Source organism: Anomaloglossus baeobatrachus, chromosome 1 (assembly GCF_048569485.1).
Source record: "Anomaloglossus baeobatrachus isolate aAnoBae1 chromosome 1, aAnoBae1.hap1, whole genome shotgun sequence".
NCBI lineage: Eukaryota > Metazoa > Chordata > Amphibia > Anura > Aromobatidae > Anomaloglossus > Anomaloglossus baeobatrachus.
In genome coordinates this window covers 106,050,988-106,071,648 of record NC_134353.1, presented here as the reverse complement: position 1 = coordinate 106,071,648, position 20,661 = coordinate 106,050,988, and the positions used below count along the sequence as shown (strand labels likewise).

Below are 20,661 nucleotides of genomic sequence, written 5' to 3'. Positions count from 1 at the left end.
GGGTGGACATATCATTGGAGCATCCTGTGCATTCACACTCGGGCTCATGAGGTTGGAGGGCCCATCTACCTCCAAAGAATGGGAAATTATGCATTTTGATGATCCAGCCAACTTTAGTCTAATAGTCTAATGACTATGTGTCGTACGGTGTTCTGCCCTGCACTTGCTGGGTGTCATGGTGGCGTCAGACTCTGTTCACACTGTTGAATCCAACAAACTGCCTGGGATTCCTTAGTTGCACAGTCTGTCATGGGTGTTGGCTGGTTCTGGCTTCACTGCTCTCCAGTACATCAACAGTTAATTTCTGCTGGCTTGTGATCAGCTTCTGGGAGCTCAGGTTACTGTTAACCAACTCCAGCCATTATAAGGTTCTGGATTATAGGGCTGTTTGTCGGATATAGCTTCTGCTACCTCAGTTCTTGTGGTTATCTTGTCCTATGCTGATATTCCAGTTGTGGTTCAGCATGGTGTGTGAGTTCTCCAGTTGTGAGTTGTGTATTTATGTCCTACCCCTTTTGTATTACTCCCCAGTTCACATACTGTCCCTTCTTTGTGTTTAAGTGCAGTTTGCATGAGTTTTCGTTTGCCCTTGTCTATGATTATTTGTGGGGTTTTGGTAACTGGGTTTCCAACCCACTCCCTGTGTGGGGGTAAGTAGTATTAGGGCTTGGACAGGAGACAGGGCCACGCTGGAGGCTCGAACCTGGCTACCATCAAGTCTACTGTCGAGATAAGGGACAGCACAGGAACCCCAGTCTTGGGGTCAGCCTAGGAGCCCCTGTGCCATCCGTACACCCCTGTGACACTATGGGGGCCTAATGTAGCTCCTAAATCTATCTCGGCAAAAGAGCAAACAAGAGAGACATCAAAAAGGTTTTTAAAGGGTTTTTCTAGAATAATATATGTTTTTTCTCAATTGCTTCAGAGTTTGATTGGAATGATATATCTGTGCGGCCAGTAACTTGTTGGTATCTCACCAACACCAAGAGTCGATGCCCGTTTTACTCATTTTGATCTTATTGTCCTATGATATGTTCCTGGTATATAAAGGAGAGATTATTGGCTTATTTCCATAGTGAAAAGCTTATACCAGAAGAAGAGCAGCAAAGAGTATACAATTTACTAAAGTTATAAACATCTATACAAAGATATGTGTATATATATCACAGAAATATACGGTATATGCAGAAATTGAAAATACATACATTCATTTGCAGCTGTGGTTACATTTGCAGGACTAACATTAATAGCGATGTTTACAGATGAGCTTACGGTGAGCCACGAGAGACCCGAGGATCACCGCTCAAACAAAGCAGGATTTCCATTATGTAGCTGGAAATGCTAATAATGTGCAGTTATATCGAGACGGTGCTTAAAAGCATGCAGAAAGGAAAAACCAAATAGCAAAAGGTGAGACAGAAAGAAAGACTTGACACCATAAAGCTTAACCCTTAAACATCACCTTCTGTTACGTACCAAGGTTTGTACTTCATCCGGATGATAAGGCCCCACATGGTGAAATCAAAACAAAAAATGGGACTGGAAAAAGAAAATGTGAAAATGTAAAAATATGCACATAAATAAAAAAAAGAGAGAAAACAAAGGTAAAAAAATGATGAAATTGTAAATAAATTAACAAAATAGACAAACAAAATGGTTAAAATTAAAATAAACCAGATATGGAGAAAGTGAAGGAGCCAAGTAGAGAGTAAAGGCTCAATCACACCACGATATAGCATTGTACTATCTTAATAAAAAAGCACCCATAGACGTCTATGGTCCCCTACTATTCCTGTATATGGCTCCAATATTATACAGAAGAACACAATAATATGGTGACACACAGAGCCCCACAGAACTGTACAGAGAGCAATAAAGTCAGTGTGTATGAGGCCTGAAAAGGGTCGGCACTCAGAACATATTGATGACCCATCCATAGGATAAGTCACCTTTATTAAATCGGTGCCCAACCCGACCGATCAGCTGTACCATCCTCCTAGCACAGTCCGGCAGTGCAAAACACCGGCCGTTACACATTGACGAGCTGTGTGTGGGGAAGCAACCGGTTGCCAAAAGGAGCAAATAAGGGGTCATCAAAAAGTTGTGACCAGAATACAACTCTTACTCATCACACATAGTTTCATAGTTTCATAGTTTTTAAGGTTGAAGGGAGACTCTAAGTCCATCTAGTTCAACCCGTAGCCTAACATGTTGATCCAGAGGAAGGCAAAAAAACCCCAATGTGTCAAATAAGCTCCAATGGGGAAAAAAATGAAGAATATTCTGCAGGTCCCTAGATGTAACTGATCAGCTCCTGACATTGATTTGCTCACCTCTGTGTGAGGTTTGACATTAGGAAAGAAACACAAGAACACCAAGCTGCTTCATAAGGAATTTCATGAATGCTAACTCCATGATAAGTATTTCACAACCAGCCCACATCCCACATACTATCACATTTCACTCAGCTTACATGTGTTTGTCATGTTTTGTCTTCAATTTCCAACCTACAGCTATTCATCCACTAATGAGTGTGTATCCATCTATCTATTCCGTCTATCTATCTATCTATCTATCTATCTATCTACAGTATCTATTTGTCCATCCATTTATCTCTCTATCTATCTATCCATCTATCTATCATCCATCCATTTATCTATCTATGTATCTATTTATCTAGCTATCCATCAATCTATTGATCAATCCGTTTTTCTATCTATTGATCTATAAATCCATCTATCTATCAATCCATACATCCATCTATTTATCTATCCATCCATCCATCTATCGTTCCATCCATGTTTCTATCTATCCATCCATCTATCTATCCATCCATCCATCCGTCAATCCGTCTATCTATCTATTGATCTATAAATCCATCTATCTATCATCCATCCATCTATCATTCCATCCGTCTATCTATCTATCTATCAATTTATTTATCGATCTATCCATCTATCAATCCATATATCGATTCATCCATACATTGCGCTATCCGTCTATTTATCCAACTGTCTAGCTATCGATTCATCTGTTTATCTATCTATCTAGCTATCTATCCGTACATCCATCCTTCTATCTATCAATCCATTCGTTTATCTATCTACCTACCCGTCTATAGCCCGCTTTACACGCTGCAATGTATCTTACAATGTGTCGGCAGGGTCACGTCGTAAGTGACGCACATCCGGCATCGTAAGTTACATTGTAGTGTGCGACAGGTACATGCGATTGCGATTGAACGTTAAAACGTTCATCGCATACACATCGTACCTGTCTGTAGAATTGCACGTCAGATTGTTCATCGTACCCCGGGTAGCACACATTGTAGTGTGTGACACCCCGGGAACGATGAACAGATCTTACCTGCGTCCTGCGGCTCCCGGCCAGCAATGCGGAAGGAAGGAGGTGGGCGGGATGTTTACGTCCCACTCAGCTCCGCCCCTCCGCTTCTATTGGTGGCTGCCGTGTGACGTCGATGTGACGCCGAACGTCCCTCCCACTCCAGGAAGTGAATGTTCGCCGCCCACATCGAGGTCGCATGGAAAGTAAGTACATGTGACGGGGGTTAATCGTTTGTGCGGCACGTTCAACAAATTGAACATGCCGCACATACGATGGGGGCGTTGCAAATCGCATACGATATCGTATGCGAAATTGCAACGTGTAGAGCAGGCTTATTATCTATCTATCTTTCAATCCATATATATCGATCCATTGATCCATCCGTCTATCTATCCATCCATAGATTAATTGATCCATCCATCCATCTATCTATCTGTCTATCTATCCATCCATCCGTCTATCTCTCTATCTATCCATCTATCTATCCATCTATTTATCTAACCATCTATCTATCTATTTATCTATCCATCTATCTATCTATCTATCTATCCATCTATCTATCTATCTATCTATCTATCTATCTATCTATCTATCTATCTATTTATCTATCCATCTATCTATCTATCTATCTATCCATCTATCTATCTATCTATCTCTCTATCTATCTATCTATCTATCCATCTATCTATCTATCTATCTATCTATCTATCTATTTATCTATCCATCTATCTATCTATCTATTTATCTATCCATCTATCTATATATCTATCTATCTATCTATATACGCGCACCCTTTATACCCAGTGTTTGCCGGTGTCTCTCGTCCTCGTTGCTGACGTGCCTGTGATTGTACCCAGATGGTTAATGATCAGACCTCACTCCGCTCTCAGCACAGATACAATGACCCCACATCCAGATAAATTCTGACACAAACATTATGAGAACCGTAAAGAGTGAATATTGTATCAACGACCGGAGATGCGTGAACATTCTACAGTTTGTTCCATTAATAGCAAAAACTTTACTATTAAAACTGGAACAAAGTATTGAGATGAGAGATGAGCTCGTCTGGCTGTTCTGCTCTCAGCCAATATAAGTCTTCATTTCTACAGGAGCTGTCAGTGCCGCCGTCCTCTAGTGATCTGGGATAGTGATGTATTTGCAGCGTGATGGCAGCGGTTGGATGGGCAATCCTTCGCTGGCAGCTGTTCGTTCAGACTCGACTCTGCTGACGATGCACATGTCACTACCACATATGTAAGGAAGGTCATGGCGTCAGCAGAGACACCGGCACATCATCTGATTTTCTTTGAAAATAATTATAAATAAGGCGCATTATTGGTGCTATAGACTTCTGCCAACTTTGCATGCATCTTGTTCTAGCCTTGCTCTCAAGCACCTACAGACCTAAGTGAGGGCAGGATTCTCCCAATTATTGGCATGTCTTGGCCTTTAGTTTGATTCTTGCAAGCACCTGTCATTTTACACATTCAGGATCAGCAGAGATAATCTCTTCAACCAAACCAGAAATGAAAGAGCTGAGTCCGATACATCTTAAATATTGCATTATATTTGAAAAACAGATAAAAGTTGGGGTGAAAAATGTCTGGAAAGAGTCCAGAGTTTCCTTTAATACAGAATATGAGCTGTAGTGCTCTGTCTCATGTTTCATCATCAGGACCACAGGGTTCCCCTGCCTCCTGGCTTCTTCAGTGCCAAGGGGTGCAGTTTTCTCCTATAGATTGACAGTTTGGACCATAGTCATCGATGTACCGCTGCCCCCATAACATGCACTCTCCAACTCAACAATGCAGCCAACAGAACAAGCTTTGCCTTCACAAAATCGGGGGTAGTAAAGCTGCCCGGATTAATCAATTTTGATCAGTGCTTACAACCTCTAATAAACAGAGTTTGCATATGCTGCACATGTTGGTCTACCAGTGTTCGACTGTAGTCATAGTCGGTAATCTAGAAAAGAAGCATTTCACAATAAATGAAAAATTCCCCTGCTCTTGTGTTTTTTAAATCCATTAGTGATGTTGAGATTAACTCTTTAAGGCTAGATTTATGTGATCGTATGGCATCCAATGTGAATACATCGAATGTGATATGCTATTGACCCTATCTTGCGACTGGATCACAGCTGCGGAGGAGAGGGCGGGTGCTGCGGAGAAGAGGGAGGGATTAATCTTCCCATCCCTTCCATTATCAGCTGATGCGATTATTGCACTGCACTCGGATGTCATCCAAGTACAGTCCGATGTTTCACTCGCACCCATAGACTTGTATGGGTGCAAGTGATACGGCTCTCACAGACAATCATAGCATGCTGCGACTTTTCGCTCATCCACGATCTGGATGAGAAGAATGCTGACCATCTGCTGTCCCTCACTGAATAACATTGGTCTGAGTGCCATGTGCCATGTGAGCGTACCCTAAGGAAGAGAAATATATTGCCTCTCAGGCACCCAGCCCCTGTTTATTACACCTGCCCCATTACCACGTACTGTATGTGCTTGTTTTTAATTATTATTTATTTTAAAAGAAAAGTGAATCTATCTTCAAACTTTTTTTATTCAATTAAAATCTACCATAACACTGCTTTACTTGGCAAAAAAAAAAACAATTATTAATAGAGTTATCTCAAGAACCTTCATAAAAAGTACTTCAGATATTAACAATATAGAGTTGTATAATGGAAATGATATATAAACTTTTGAAAATTTAATTTTTCATTTTCTCACTTTTTTCTGTTACTATCATACTATTGTACACCACTATGCTCTCCTCCATTGATGGCAAGCCAGGTGACCATCTCCTAGTAAAACAATGAGGTCCCAGCAGAAAAGAAGTTAATAGAATTGTCCACTACTTTTACATTGATGGCCTATCCTAAAAACCGCTTTACACGCTGTGATCTTGCTAGCAAGATCGCTAGCGTGCATACCCGCCCCCATCGTTTGTGCATCACGGGCAAATCGCTGCCCATAGCACACAAAATTGCTCTGACCCGTCACACTACTTACCTGCCTAGTGACGTCACTGTGACCGGCGAACCGCCTCCTTTCTAAGCGACGTCACACAGCGGCCATCCAATAGAAGCGGAGGGGCAGAGATGAGCCGGACGTAACATCCCGCCCACCTCCTTCATTCCTCATTGCCGGCGGCCACAGGTAAGGTGAGGTTCCTCGTTCCTGCGGTGTCACACATAGCGATGTGTACTGCCGCAGGAACGAGAAACAACATCGCGAATGAGCGTTAAACGATTTTTGGTTTTAGGACGACCTCTCCGCGGCAAACGATTTTTGCTGCTTTTGCGATCGTTTGAAGTCGCACAAAAGTGTCACACGCTGCAATATCGTTAATGACGCCGGATGTGCGTCACTAACGGTGTGACCCCGACTATAAAACATTAACGATATTGTAGCGTGTAAAGCCCGCTTTAGGATAGGCTATCAATGTCTGATCGGCCGGTGCCCAACATCCCAGCCAATCAGTTGCCTCCGATGCTGGTGGTAGCATCCGGAAATGCTCAGTTCCGGAGCTGCCTCGCCAACTGATATCGGTTGCGGCCGTGTACTGCACATCCACCTGCCATTCACATCAATAGGAGACGGATATTCAGCATCTGGACTAGACCACTATCAGAAGATGGGGCAGCTCTGAAATTGAGCTGCAACTATCACCACCAGCCCCGAAAGCAACACTTTTCGGATTGCTACTTCCAATGGGTGGCACTAGACCTTTATGTCTTCTTCCTTTATGAAGAGGCAATTTGCATATGTCTTTTATATAACATTTTAACTGAAAAATCCAAATATTTCCAGACAACGGCAAAGTGAAACCTACAGTATCTATGACTAAGGTTACATGTTGCCATGGCAGAAATGTTAAATAGAACGTTAAACTAGTCAATTTGGTCAACTTGAACAAATCAGCGACATTTGCTGGAAAAATTTCATTTGTCCTCAATGTGATTTTTGTCCTCTCAGATGAACTATATACAACAAAGAGACCAAAACAAGAGAACAGATCTAAAAAAAAATGGATTCAATGAAATAACAGAAAGTCACAATATCTTCCACAAAGGCAATTAGTTAATGTAGGTACACGATAGCATCACAGGATATGAAAACGTTATCAATACGAGACAATATTTTATCTCTGCTCGACATGTCCTTGATTAGATATTATGCTGAGAGCAGAAGATGAACATTCAAAAGGCAGAGCAAGACGACGAGAAAGAGTGGAGCAAGTCAGGAGCTACAAAAAACAATAGAGGTAAAAATGTGTGTGTGAGTGTGTGTGTGTGTGTGTGTGTGTGTATATATATGCACATATATAAAATGAGAAGTTTTCATTCAAAGTATTTTAAAAAATGACTTAAAATAAGTGCCTGGAAGTACTCTTGCAATGCTATAGTGGCTTCTGAAAATGGTGTCTAGCTCAGATTGTCTCTAGCTCTCTCTCGCGCGCGTTCCCTCTCTCTCTCTTGCGCACGTGTTCTCTCTTTCTCGCGTGTGTTCTCTCTTTCTCGCGTGTGTTCTCTCTCGCATTCTCTCTTGCATGCTTCCTCGTGCACATGTTCACCCTCTTGTGTGCATGTTCTCTCTCTTGCGTGCGTTCTCTCTCTTGCATGCATTCTTTTTTTGCGTGCGTTCTTGCTCACCTTCTCTCGGACGCTCTCTCTCTTTTACTCACATTCTCTCTCACAATCTCTCGCATGCGCATTCTCTCTCGCGCACGTTCTCTCTCGCACTCTCTCTCGCGCTCTTTCCCACTCTCTCTCATGCGTTCTCTTTCTTTCACGTGTTCTCTCCCTCGCGTTCTCCCTTGCGTGCTCTCTCTCGTGCACGTTCACTTTCTAGTGTGCATGTTTTCACTCTTGCGCGCGTTCTTTTTTTGCGTGTGTTCTCTCTCACGTTCTCTCGCGTGCGCTCTTTCTCTCTCACATTCTCTCTCGCTCTCTCTCTCTCATATTCTCTCTTGCTCTCTCTCTTGCACACTCTGTCTCTCACCCTCACAAATCAAGTCAAATAGGCTTTATTGGCAGGACCAAAATACAATTAGTGTTGCCAAAGCAAGAAAAAGAAGTGTGACAGGGGAGTAGGTTAGCGTTGTGGGGATGGGGTATCGGAGGCACAATTTGGGAAATGATGGTCCATTAAGGGGTTTTTAGTTCCCATCAGCTTATGACATGTGGTGACATATTGGGTGGCGATCTCCAGCATTCTTCTTTTTCTCTCACGCTTTCTCTCATGTTCTCTCTCGCGCGCACTCGCTCTCTCATGCAATCTTTCTCTCGCTCTCTCTCACACGTGCGCGTTCTCTTTCACATTCCTTCTCACGCACACTTGCTCTCTCACACGATCTCTCTCACTCTCTCTTTCACACTCTCTCACGTGTTCTCTCTCACGTTCTCTCTCTCGCACTCTCTGTTTCTCACCCACTCTCCCTCCCGTGTTCTCTCTCAAGCGCACTCGCGCTCTCGCACAATCTCTCTCACGGTCTCTCTTTCACTCTCTCTCTCTCAAGCGTTCTATCTTATGCTCGCTCTTGCACATTTCTGTAACCTTATGAAAAAAAGAATTGATGGGGACACCTAAAGTACAAATCGTTTCCATTCTGGTTTTCCACAACAAAGTAGAAATGGTCCACTTGGATGTTATATTAACAAAGGTTCCTCTTTGAAATCCCTGCATATAATGGGCTCAGAAGTCAAGGGGGCGGTGCTAACCAGTGACTGACTGTTATCTCTGTATGCACACTGATATAGACAGGATTCTGCTTGTAGACCAGACACCCCATTTATTGTGATAAGGAGCCTTTAAATATGGTCTTCATTTCACACACCTGTGAACCAAAAACCTGGCAAAACGTTTACGTAAACTTGAATAACATTTTACTTTATTGGGGATGAATTCTATCTATCTATATCTCTTTTTCCACCTAATCGATCTACTGTCTACAGTATTGCTATTAATCTCTTTCTTATCTTTCTATGTAAAGGCTTGGACTGGCCCACTGGAGCACCAGAGAATTCCCCGGTGGGCCCTAAGGCAGGAGTGGACCCTCCATCACCCTATCTGAAAAGTATAATTGGCATGATACAATTGATTCACTATGTACATACAAAAGTGAACCTTGTCATTCACTTAACTACCCAGTTTGCTATTATATAGAAGCAGAGGTAACTTTGTAAATGAGAGTAGTGTAAGGATATGTGTGCACGCTGCAGATTAGGCGCAGAAATTTTCACACACCTTGGGGCAGAATAACAGGTATTATTTGGTGTGGGTTTTTTTTAGTGAAATCATTGGTGAGAAGAGCTCAAAAACGCAGGAAAAAAATACACCAACAATTGACACGCGGCTTCTTTTTTCTGCACCCAAATCTGCAAATAAAAAAAAAGAAGCAACGTGCGCACAGCCTTTCAGAATTCTCATTGACTTTGGCTGGGATAAGGATAGACATGCAGATTTGGGAAACAATCTGCATGATAATCTACACCAAATTTGCATAAAAAAGTCAGGGAGCGCACACAGCCCAAAAGTTACATGTAACTGAACAGTTGTCTGCCAGAGTCAATGTTACAGGTGAGATATCGACATTCCAGTGAAACTCTATCTATCTATCTATTATCTATCTATCTATTATCTATCTATCTATTATCTATCTATATATCTATCTATTATCTATCTATCTATCCCTCTATCTATCTATTATCTATCTATCTATTATCTATCTATCCATTATCTATCCATTATCTATCTATCTATTATCTATCTATCTATCCATCTATCTATCTATCTATCTATCCATCTATCTACCCATTATCTATCCATCTATCTATCTATTATCTATCTATCTATCCATTATCTATCTACCCATTATCTATCTATCTATCTATTATCTATCTATCCATTATCTATCTACCCATTATCTATCTATCTATCTATTATCTATCTATCTATCCATCTATCTACCCATTATCTATCTATCTATCTATCTATTTATCTATTATCTATCTATTATCTATCTATCCATTATCTATCCATTATCTATCTATCTATCTATTATCTATCTATCCATCCATCTATCTATCCATCTATCTATCTATCCATCTAAACATCTATCTATCTATTATCTATCTATCTATCCATCTATCTATCTATCCCTCTATCTATCTATCCATCTATCTACCCATTATCTATCTATCTATCTATCTATCTATCTATTATCTATCTATCTATCCATCTATCTATTATCTATCCATCTATCTACCCATTATCTATCCATCTATCTATTATCTATCTATCCATTATCTATCTATCTATCTATTATCTATCTATCCATTATCCATTATCTATCTATCTATCTACCTACCGTGTTTCCCCGAAGATAAGACAGGGTCTTATATTATTTTTTTGCTACAAAATATGGGCTAGGGCTTATTTTTCAGGGGGTATCTTATTTTTTTTCTCATGAACAACAATCCACATTTATTCTTGAACAAAAAAAAAATCAACATTTATTCAAATATAGTCATATTACAATCTGGAGCATCAACATAACTCCCCAATACCCAGTGTGTAACACGTAGACCAGTCTGCTCTTCAGCTATAGACTCCTGCAATTAAGAGACCTTTGGTCACATGATGTGACATCAAAACGGTCCTTAAGCAGTCCTATAATCAGGATATAAAAACTGGGGCCCCTAGGAGAATGGGGGCCTTGTGAAATTGCCCAGTTTGTTCTCCCTTCCACTCAATGCCAGTCCTGCATATCAACCTGTCTCCGGTTCAGTTCTTTGAGACTTCTATAATTAAGAAACCTTTGGTCACATGATGTGATGTCAAAAAGGTCCTTAACCAGTCCTATTATCAGGATATAAACGTTGGGGCCCCTAGGGAAATAGCGGCCCTGTGAAACTGCCCAGTTTGCTCTCCCTTCCCCTTAATGCCAGTCCTGAATACCAGCCTGCCTCCTGTTCAGTTCTTTTAGACTCCGGTAATTAAGAGACCTTTGATTACATCATGTCACATGACTGTGAAGGTCCTTAAACAATCTTAAACTTGGAATACAACTGCTGGGGTCCCTAAGAGAGTGGAGTCCCTGAGAAATTGTGCATGCCCTGAATGTAAAAAGGGCTTACTTTTGGAGTAGGGCTTATATTTCAAGCATTCTCCTAAAATCCTGCAAAATCAGGCAAGGGCTTGTTGTTGGGGTAGGTTTTATTTTCAGGGAAAGATGGTACCTATCTATATCCTATCTATCTCGTATCCCCCTATCATTCAAAAATAGATAAAGCAGCATCAATCAAATAAAGTGCAGGTGCAAAAACCACAGTACGTATGGAATAAGAAAAACTGGCAAAATATAGTATTTATTGAAAGCCCAATGCTTCGGCAGAGACAATGAGACATTTTTTTTCCATTCCTATCTGTCTACCTATCTCGGTAGAATATTTGCACCCAAACCTTCCTTTAATACTACAAAAAAGGCTTTTTTTAGCAAAACAAAATAGCTACAAAGACACATTAATTCCCAATAAAGCTAAATATGCGCCCTGTGCAGCCACTTATGAAAATGTTATTAAAATAATTAATTCTGGTTCCATGTACCAACACCCTTCCAGGCAAGATATCAAGCATATTATTAAAAAAGGCTGACACTACCTGTCATGCACGAGATGTCACATAAGCTTCCCAATAGAAAGTACAATTACAAGCTGTAACGTCCCCGGCGCCTCCAGCACATGGGAAATCCTATGGCTAACAGCTACGACATAAACCATAGCAAAGTATTAACCCAAGCAAAGAGGCGACATACGGTGTAATATACAGAAGCAGAATACGGCCCCCACCTTCCATCATTCACCGGTACATTTATTGGGGCAGAGGATTGTTGTGCGCATCGTGCAGGTGATGATAGCTGTAAAGTGCGTGTTGGGTTTTATCGAGATCCTGTGAACTGCACAGCTTAGCATTGGCCGAGCTGCGCTAAGCTCTTATCTCAACACATCTTTCTCACAATGACACCATATTAACGCATTTGGTTTCTAAAGACCCCGCGCTGCCAGCATTCTCCTCTCCAGGACTCCCACTGAGATTAGGTAGAAAGGATGTATTTTTGTTCCAGAAAATGTCTCCAAAAATGCGATCGGGGCATAAAATGTAGCATAAAATATGTGAAGAATATTTCAGATTGTTTTCCATTAGCAGTGACACTTCTGATTTATGTACATTCCAAACAACAACCAACACCTTAGAAAAAAAGTTACATACAAGTCTTGAAATGTATTCGCAAAACTGAAATATGCAATTTACAGCGACACTAAAGGCAACAACATCTGTCCAAATACTGGGAAGGGAAAGTACTACAAGGCTCTAGAATCATCCTTCAAACTCATTCTGATGTCACTGATTTTTCAAGTATGTAAAAAAAACAGCCCAAGTGCCATCAGTGTTTGGTCAGTTTTTCCGTCAGTGTTTGCTCAGTCTTTACCATCAGTGTTTGGTCAGTTTGTGCAATCAGTCTTTGGTCAGTTTTTCCGTCAGTGTTTGGGCAATCTTTACCATCAGTGTTTGGTCAGTTTTTCCGTCAGTGTTTGGTCAGTCTTTACCATCAGTGTTTGGTCAGTTTTTCCGTCAGTGTTTGGTCAGTCTTTACCATCAGTGTTTGGTCAGTTTTTCCGTCAGTGTTTGGTCAGTCTTTACCATCAGTGTTTAGTCAGTTTGTGCTATCAGTCTTTGGTTAGTTTTTGACATTAACTTTTAGGCCCTGTGCGCACTGGAAAATGGAATTCTCTTAAGAAAATTCCGCAGGGTCTGAAAGATTACCGCACCTGCAGTAAAAAAAACGCGGCAAACCGCACCCGAAAACCGCATGCGGTTTGCCACGGTTTTACCGCGATATTATTCTCGGTATTGCCGCGGTTTTGCCACGTGCGGGTTGGTACATGTGCTTTATTGCATTCAATGCAATAAAGCACATTGAAAAAAAAAATCATTTTCTTCTGAGATAGATAGTGGATAGATAGATAAATAGACAAATAGATAGAAGACTAGATAGAGGGATAGATAGAGGATAGATAGATAGAAGACAGATCAATCAACACCCTGCATTTCTCCCGAGCGGTAGTGAGTTCACATTACCGGCCGTGGGAAATGCCCTGTGGTTACCTCTGCAGTCTCCTTGCAAGGCTGCATTCAGCAGTGTAAGTGTCAGACGCGGCTGGATGCAAGCATCGCAGGACGTGGATTACGTCGGAGCTTTGTTTTGGGAGGGGTTAATAAAGGGGTGAAAGAGGAGGGTTTTTTGTGTTTTATTTAAAGTAAAGGATTTTTCAGTGTTTTATTTAAAATAAAGGATTTTTCGGTGTGTGTGTTTTTTCACTTTACTTACGGGTTGATCATGTCAGCTGTCTCATAGACACTGCCATGATCAAGCCTGGACTTAGTGGCGGCGATCCGCCGCCATTAACTCATTATTACTTATTATTAACTCCTTATTAACTCTGCAGGTGAATCACTGCAGAGATGTTATGAACATTTTCTGCAGTGAAACATGCAGCAAAACCACAGGAAATCCGCGGCAAAAACCGGCAAATGCGCACAGGGCCTTAGTCAGTTTTTACCATCAGTGTTTGGTCAGTCTTTACCATCGGTGTTTGGTCAGTTTGTGCCATCAGTGTTTGGTCAGTTTTTGCCATTAGCTTTTTAGTCAGTTTTTACCATCAGTGTTTGTCAGTTTTTACAATCAGTGTTTGGTCAGTTTTTCCATCGGTGTTAGGCCCCGTTCACACGTCAGTGATTCTGGTACGTTTGTGCTTTTTTTTAAACGTACCAGAATCACTGACATACGCAGACCCATTATAATGAATGGGTCTGCTCACACGTCAGTAATTTTTCACTGAATGTGTCTCCGTGCGGCGTACCCGCGTGTGCGTGATTGCCGCACGGAGACATGTCCATTTTTTTCTGGCATCAATGATGTCCCACGGACCACACAGTGGTGTGGTCCGTGAAACACGTGCCAGAAAAAAACGTGCATTTAAAATAATAAACATTTTTACTCACCCGGCTTCAGCCGCGCTCTCTGCAGACCGTTCTCCCTGCTGCTTCTAAGCCGGCTGATTACTGTCGCGCATATTAATGATGCACGACACAGCCGACCCGGAAGCAGCTGCTGCGGGGGTCAGCACCGGCCGGATGCTGCACCGCGGGAGCGATCAGCACCATGGAGAGCGGGAGCGCGCACAGGTGAGTTAATCTCTAAGTGCAATCACAGGCCACGGAGAACGGAGCCCGGATTGCACTTAGACAACCCACGTGTGCCGTGATTCACGGCACACGCAGGGACATGTGCGTGTTTTACACGCCAGTGAAAAACGTCATTGTTTTTCACTGACGTGTGAAACGGGCCTTAGGTCAGTCTTTGCCATCAGTGTTTGGTCAGTTTTTGCCATCAGTGTTTGGTCAGATTTTGCCATCAGTGTTTGGTCAGTTTTTACCACCAGTGTTTCGTCAGTTTTTCAATCAGTGTTTGGTCAGTCTTTACTATCAGTGTTTGGTCAGTTTTTACCATCTGTGTTTGGTCAGTTTTTACCATCAGTGTTTTGTCAGTTTTTACTATCAGTGTGTGGTCAGTATTTACATCAGTGTTTCTTCAGTATTTACCATCAGGGTTTGGTCAGTATTTACCATCAGGGTTTGGTCAGTATTTACCATCAGGGTTTGGTCAGTTTTTACCATCAGTGTTTGGTCAGTCTTTACCATCAATGTTTAGTCAGTTTCTCCATCAGTGTTTGGCCAGTCTTTACCATCAATGTTTAGTCAGTTTCTCCATCAGTGTTTGGCCAGTCTTTACTATCAGTGTTTGGTCAGTTTTTACCATCAGTGTTTGATCAGTTTTTACCATCAGTGTTTGGCCAGTCTTTACCATCAGTGTTTGGTCAGTCTTTACCATCAGTGTTTGGTCAGTCTTTACCATCAGTGTTTGGTCAGTCTTTACTATCAGTGTTTAGTAAGTCTTTACTATCAGTGTTTGGTCAGTCTTTACCATCGGTGTTTGGTCAGTCTTTACCATCAGTGTTTGGTCAGTCTTTACCATCAGTGTTTGATCAGTCTTTACTATAAGTGTTTGGTCAGTCTTTACCATCAGTGTTTAGTCAGTCTTTACTATCAGTGTTTGGTCAGTCTTTACCATCAGTGTTTGATCAGTCTTTACTATCAGTGTTTGGTCAGTCTTTACCATCAGTGTTTAGTCAGTCTTTACTATCAGTGTTTAGTCAGTCTTTACCATCGGTGTTTGGTCAGTCTTTACCATCGGTGTTTGGTCAGTCTTTACCATCGGTGTTTGGTCAGTCTTTACCATCAGTGTTTGGTCAGTCTTTACCATCAGTGTTTGGTCACTTTTAGCATCAGTGTTTGGTCATTCAGACGTCCGTGGATTTCGGTCTGATTTCGGTCTGATTTCGGACCACAATACAGAAACTGGCCACCAATCTTTCAACTTGAATATTTGAAGCTGTCACGCTTGGGTCAGGAAGGCCACGGCAAGTCAGTGCCCTAGTGGTCCGTGCTCAGACTGATTGGCATGGACATCTGAGAACGAGTAGCAATGACACTGGGGCATTGGTGTTCACCAGATGAAGTCCTTTGACTATGTTCACATGGAAGCCTATCTAGTCAGCTTGTCTGCTCACTTTAGACCAGATATACGGAATTAGCATGCTGCATGAGGGCTTTTTTCTTCTATCCTAAGAATAAGCAAGAAACATATAAATCAGTAGGGCCGTCTGCGTGTGTTTGGAACAGGAATGGCCAGGATACTGATCCCATTTATCAGTTTACCTCGAGGGTATTTGGAACAGATAAATGGATATGTGAACAGAGCTGAAGGATGCCCCATCCTAACAACCACTCAATAGTAGTAGCAAAGTATATTAATAAGAATACACAAATAATATAATAACAGCAACAACCAAACCTAACATAAAATGTAAGCCTGGCTCGGGTTCGCTTGGGCTTTACCTATTTCACAGGGTTTTCCACAATTTATTAACACACCAATCATTGAGTTTTTGATGAATTTGCCCTTGTGTTCACTAGACAGGAATATATGACCATAGTGGAGGAAATAATCATACATATATTATAGTATTGTTGGGTTACAGGGCCCCATGATGGTTGTCCTTTACGATATCTATTTCTTACTGCCTTGTTCTTCCAGACCTAACACATCTGGAAGCTTTCCTGGAGGATAACATTATCCTGCCATTGACATTCTCCGAATTGTTATATTATACAGGCTTAGACCACCCAATGTGGTTATGTGGTGTAGTCCCACGTGCTACGGCCTCTCTGGAGCACGTGCCACCACCGACCTTCACAACATACTTCCACCATTACTAATCTGGATTATTTCAGCTCTGCAATCCCAATCACTGTAATATAATTACAAGGAAACTTCTCAAATGAGACAAATATGATTCTGATCCAAGAATGACGGAAAACTGGAGTAATACCGTTCTCTAAATATCATAACGAGTTACACATTTATGTATTGGGACAACTGGTTAAGTAATGGCACCCAGAGGAAGATGATGGGTATACATAATACATGAGTAGTACAAAGTATAAAGCCAACATAAAAGTTACTACCAAAGGCAAAACCCACAGCAATTAATTACGGTAGATGTTCTCACTTATTTAGTTTTATAAGACATAATTGTGGACGGTTTATGGTGGAGTAAATTACATATAACCTTCACGTGGTAATTTAGGAAGATCAGAGAGAATGACATCCTCATCATCACTTTCTGGTCGGACAGAGGACATCTTTTCTAAGAACTCTACATTCTGTCCTTCCTGTTATTCGTAGGGGTACTTTGCATGCTGCGACATCGCAAGCCGATGCTGCGATGCCGAGCGGGATAGTCCCCGCCCCCGTCGCAGCTGCGATATCCTTGTGATAGCTGCTGTAGCAAACATTATCACTACGGCAGCTTCACATGGACTCACCTGTCCTGGGACGTCGCTCTGACCGGCGACCCGCCTCCTTATTAATGGGGCGGGTCGTACGACGTCACTGCGACGTCACACGGCAGGCGGCCAATAGGAGCGGAGGGGCGGAGATGAGTGGGATTAAACATCCCGCCCACCTTCTCCCTTCCGCATATCCTATGGGAGCCCCGGTGACGCCAGTAGGAGATATTCCTCGCTCCTGCGACTTCACACACAGCGATGTGTGCTGCCGCAGGAGCGAGGAACAACATTGGACCGTTGCATCAGCGTAATTATGGATTACGCCGACGCTACACCAATGATACGATTACGACGCTTTTGCGCTCGTTAATCGTATCATCTAGGCTTTACACACTACGATGTCGCCTGCGATGCCGGATGTGCGTCACTTTTAATTTGACCCCACCGACATCGCACTTGCGATGTCGTAGTGTGCAAAGTACCCCTTACTGTTTTTTTAGCCAATTAAAGGGGTCATCCACTATTGGAAAACCGCTTATGAATGTTCCCAAACTGTTGCATGAAATAAAAGCCATGCATACTTACCTTCCGGACCAGCACTGCCCTTCCGCTCACGAGATTCCTGGTAACCACAATTCTCGGAGAGTAGGAGCGTTGGTAATCCAGGAGATAACCAGGCATTTATTTATTTCAAGCAGCACATTGGTGACATTAATAAGGCGCTCTTACGTACTGAACAACCTTTTTAACAATGTCGCTGCGTAGTCTGACATTGTATAATCAATACTGACCGTGAGTAAGAGTATACTCTGTTAAAGGGAATCTCTCAGCAAGTTTTGCTACCTTATCTGAGAGCAGCATGATGTAGTCAAAGAGACCCCAAATCCAACGATGTATCCCTTAGATTACTGGGTGCAGCCATTCTGACACAGAGTTTTTAGATTTGGCTTGTAACAGAGCTCAGAAAGCAAACCCCGCCCACACCAGCCTCTCTATGTTCAATATCTATAGACAGTGAGCTGCTAATCACAAGAGGGGGGGGTGCCAGACTACCAGGCATGGCACTGCTGTAGTCCTAGCAATGATAAGGTCCTGCTTCTAAAACAATCATTCTAAGTAAACAACAGCCGGCAGAGTCACATTGCTGAAATCTGTGTGTTAACCCTTACAGCATGCTGTCTCTGGATTACATAGCAAAAATCTACTGATGGATTCCCTTTAATGACAGGATTGTTAAATTGCCAATTTTTTCATAGATTCATAGGATGATTAACAGAAAATTGGGACAATGCAGAGTTCTAAGAAAAGTAATTCTTTAGAATTATTATGGCATAGAGAATATATGTAGAGATGAGCGGATCTGTGGAAGTTTGGTTCATGGGGTTTAACCAGACTTTAGATAGTTCGGTTTGGGAACCCGACTTGACCTGAACCCTATTGGAAGTCACTGATTGGGCAGTTCAGGTCTCCGCTCACATGCAGCCATCCATACAGCTGTGGTGCCCTGTGCCTGGATCACCACAAATAATACCTACCTGTGTATTTCAATATGTATAAGATGTATTGTCAACTGTAATGAGATTTGATTTTCTCTGCTGTTCACCACAAACACACATTTGCCCACACTCCCTTACTGGGGTGGTTCACCTAAGCTAATAATATAGCTTGTGGGTGCATCCCAGAAGGAGAAAGGGGAGGAGCTAAGGTGTGAGGTAAATTCAGTCAGATGGAGTTGACGTTGGTGTGAGGTGAAGTGAGGAGTATAACATGGAGACAGTCCTGTCCTGAGGTAACTGATAAAACCTCTGGGGGGACAGCTACACATTGGCAGGGTATTAATAATAATAATCATAATAATAATATGTATTCATTTATATAGCGCTATTACTCCCTAGACCACCAGGCAAACTGAGACACTGCCATTAGCCTTTTTACAAGGAGCAGTGAATTGCCTGGGAGCACAGTGACATGACTGGGTCTGGAAACTTCTAGAAGAAACAGTAAGGGGTACTTTACACGCTGCGACATTGCTAGCCGATGCTAGCGATGCCGAGTGCGAAAGTACCCGCCCCCGTCGCACATGCGATATGTGGTGATTGCTGCCGTAGGGAAAATTATTGCTACGGCAGCTTCACACGCACTCACCTGCTCAGCGCCATCGCTGTGACCACCGAACTATCCCTCCATCAAAGGGGGGGGGTGCATTTGGCGTCACAGCGACGTCACCGCGACGTCACTAATCGGCCGGCCAATAGAAGCGGAGGGGCGGAGATGAGCAGGACATAACATCCCGCCCACCTTCTCCCTTCCGTGTAACCGATGGGACGCAGGTAAGGAGATGTTTGTCGCTCCTGCGGGTTTACACACAGCGATGTGTGGAGCTACAGGAACGACAAACAACATCGTACCTGCAGTCGACCCGACATTATGAAAATGACCGACGCTACACAGATCACCGATTTTCGACGCTTTTGCGATCGTTTATCGGCGTATCTAGGATTTACACATTGCGATGTCGTTACCGGCGCCGGATGTGCGTAACTAACGATGTGACCCCGACGATATTTCGGATGCAATGTCGCAACGTGTAAAGTACCCCTTAGTGTTCCCTCAGGATTCGAGTTGCCTGCTCGCCGGAAGGGATAAAGATCCAGATTGTTCTTCTCTTGGAAATCCCATGATTCCCAGACACCTATTCACAGGAAGGGATGAAGTGGCAGGAGGAACACACTACCACCGCACAGCAGAGAAGCCAATCTTATTGAGGTATGAGAAACTACCATCCTTGTGAATGCTGTTAGGAATGTTGCACACTGTTCTGCAAATCTCCAGTAAAGGCTCCCTGTCCTCTCTGGCTGATTTATTCTCTGCTGCGCCATCCCTACCTCAACATCCCCAGGAACCAGCCCTAGTTGGTGGGGTGAGAGGACAACCCTCTTGCACTGTGCATCACCACCTAACTCCTGGGTCCCACCAGCAGTGCCCGGCCATACCAAAGCTGAATATCCCAACTGGTGTCACATACGCTTTGTTTATTTATTTTATTTTTCCCTATTAAATATTATTGTTACCCCGTCACAAAAGCTGGCTGCACGTGCCCGTTATGGCCACATCACCACTCGGACCCACCACCGTTACATTAGCGGTCTACCGGGGGCGGCACATAGCGATCACTTCCGGGGGAGGGTGGAAGGAGTTTTTACATTTTTTTTTATTTTTTGTTTGTACCCTCACATCTGACCATGCTGTTGTTACCCCCAGTGTAAGCCATTCAAACACTGGAAGCGGCCTGCACTAGGCTGATCACCGACCGTATCCGAGCACC

The 20,661-nt window shown here is 42.6% G+C and overlaps 1 protein-coding gene across 6 annotated transcripts in view; it reads right to left on the bottom strand.

The window, feature by feature from the left end:
• The window catches only part of PCDH7 (protocadherin 7), a 1,104,634-nt gene that overhangs the window by 1,072,824 nt on the left and 11,149 nt on the right, over positions 1-20,661 (bottom strand). Inside the window, exon 2 of one of the 6 annotated variants that reach the window (XM_075346951.1) lies at positions 1,477-1,539. The exons of the other annotated variants lie outside the window; for them this stretch is intronic. Within the exon in view, the coding sequence (XP_075203066.1) occupies positions 1,522-1,539 (18 nt within the window). The 3' untranslated portion in view covers positions 1,477-1,521. The remainder of the gene's footprint in view (positions 1-1,476; positions 1,540-20,661) is intronic. 6 annotated transcript variants of the gene reach the window in all.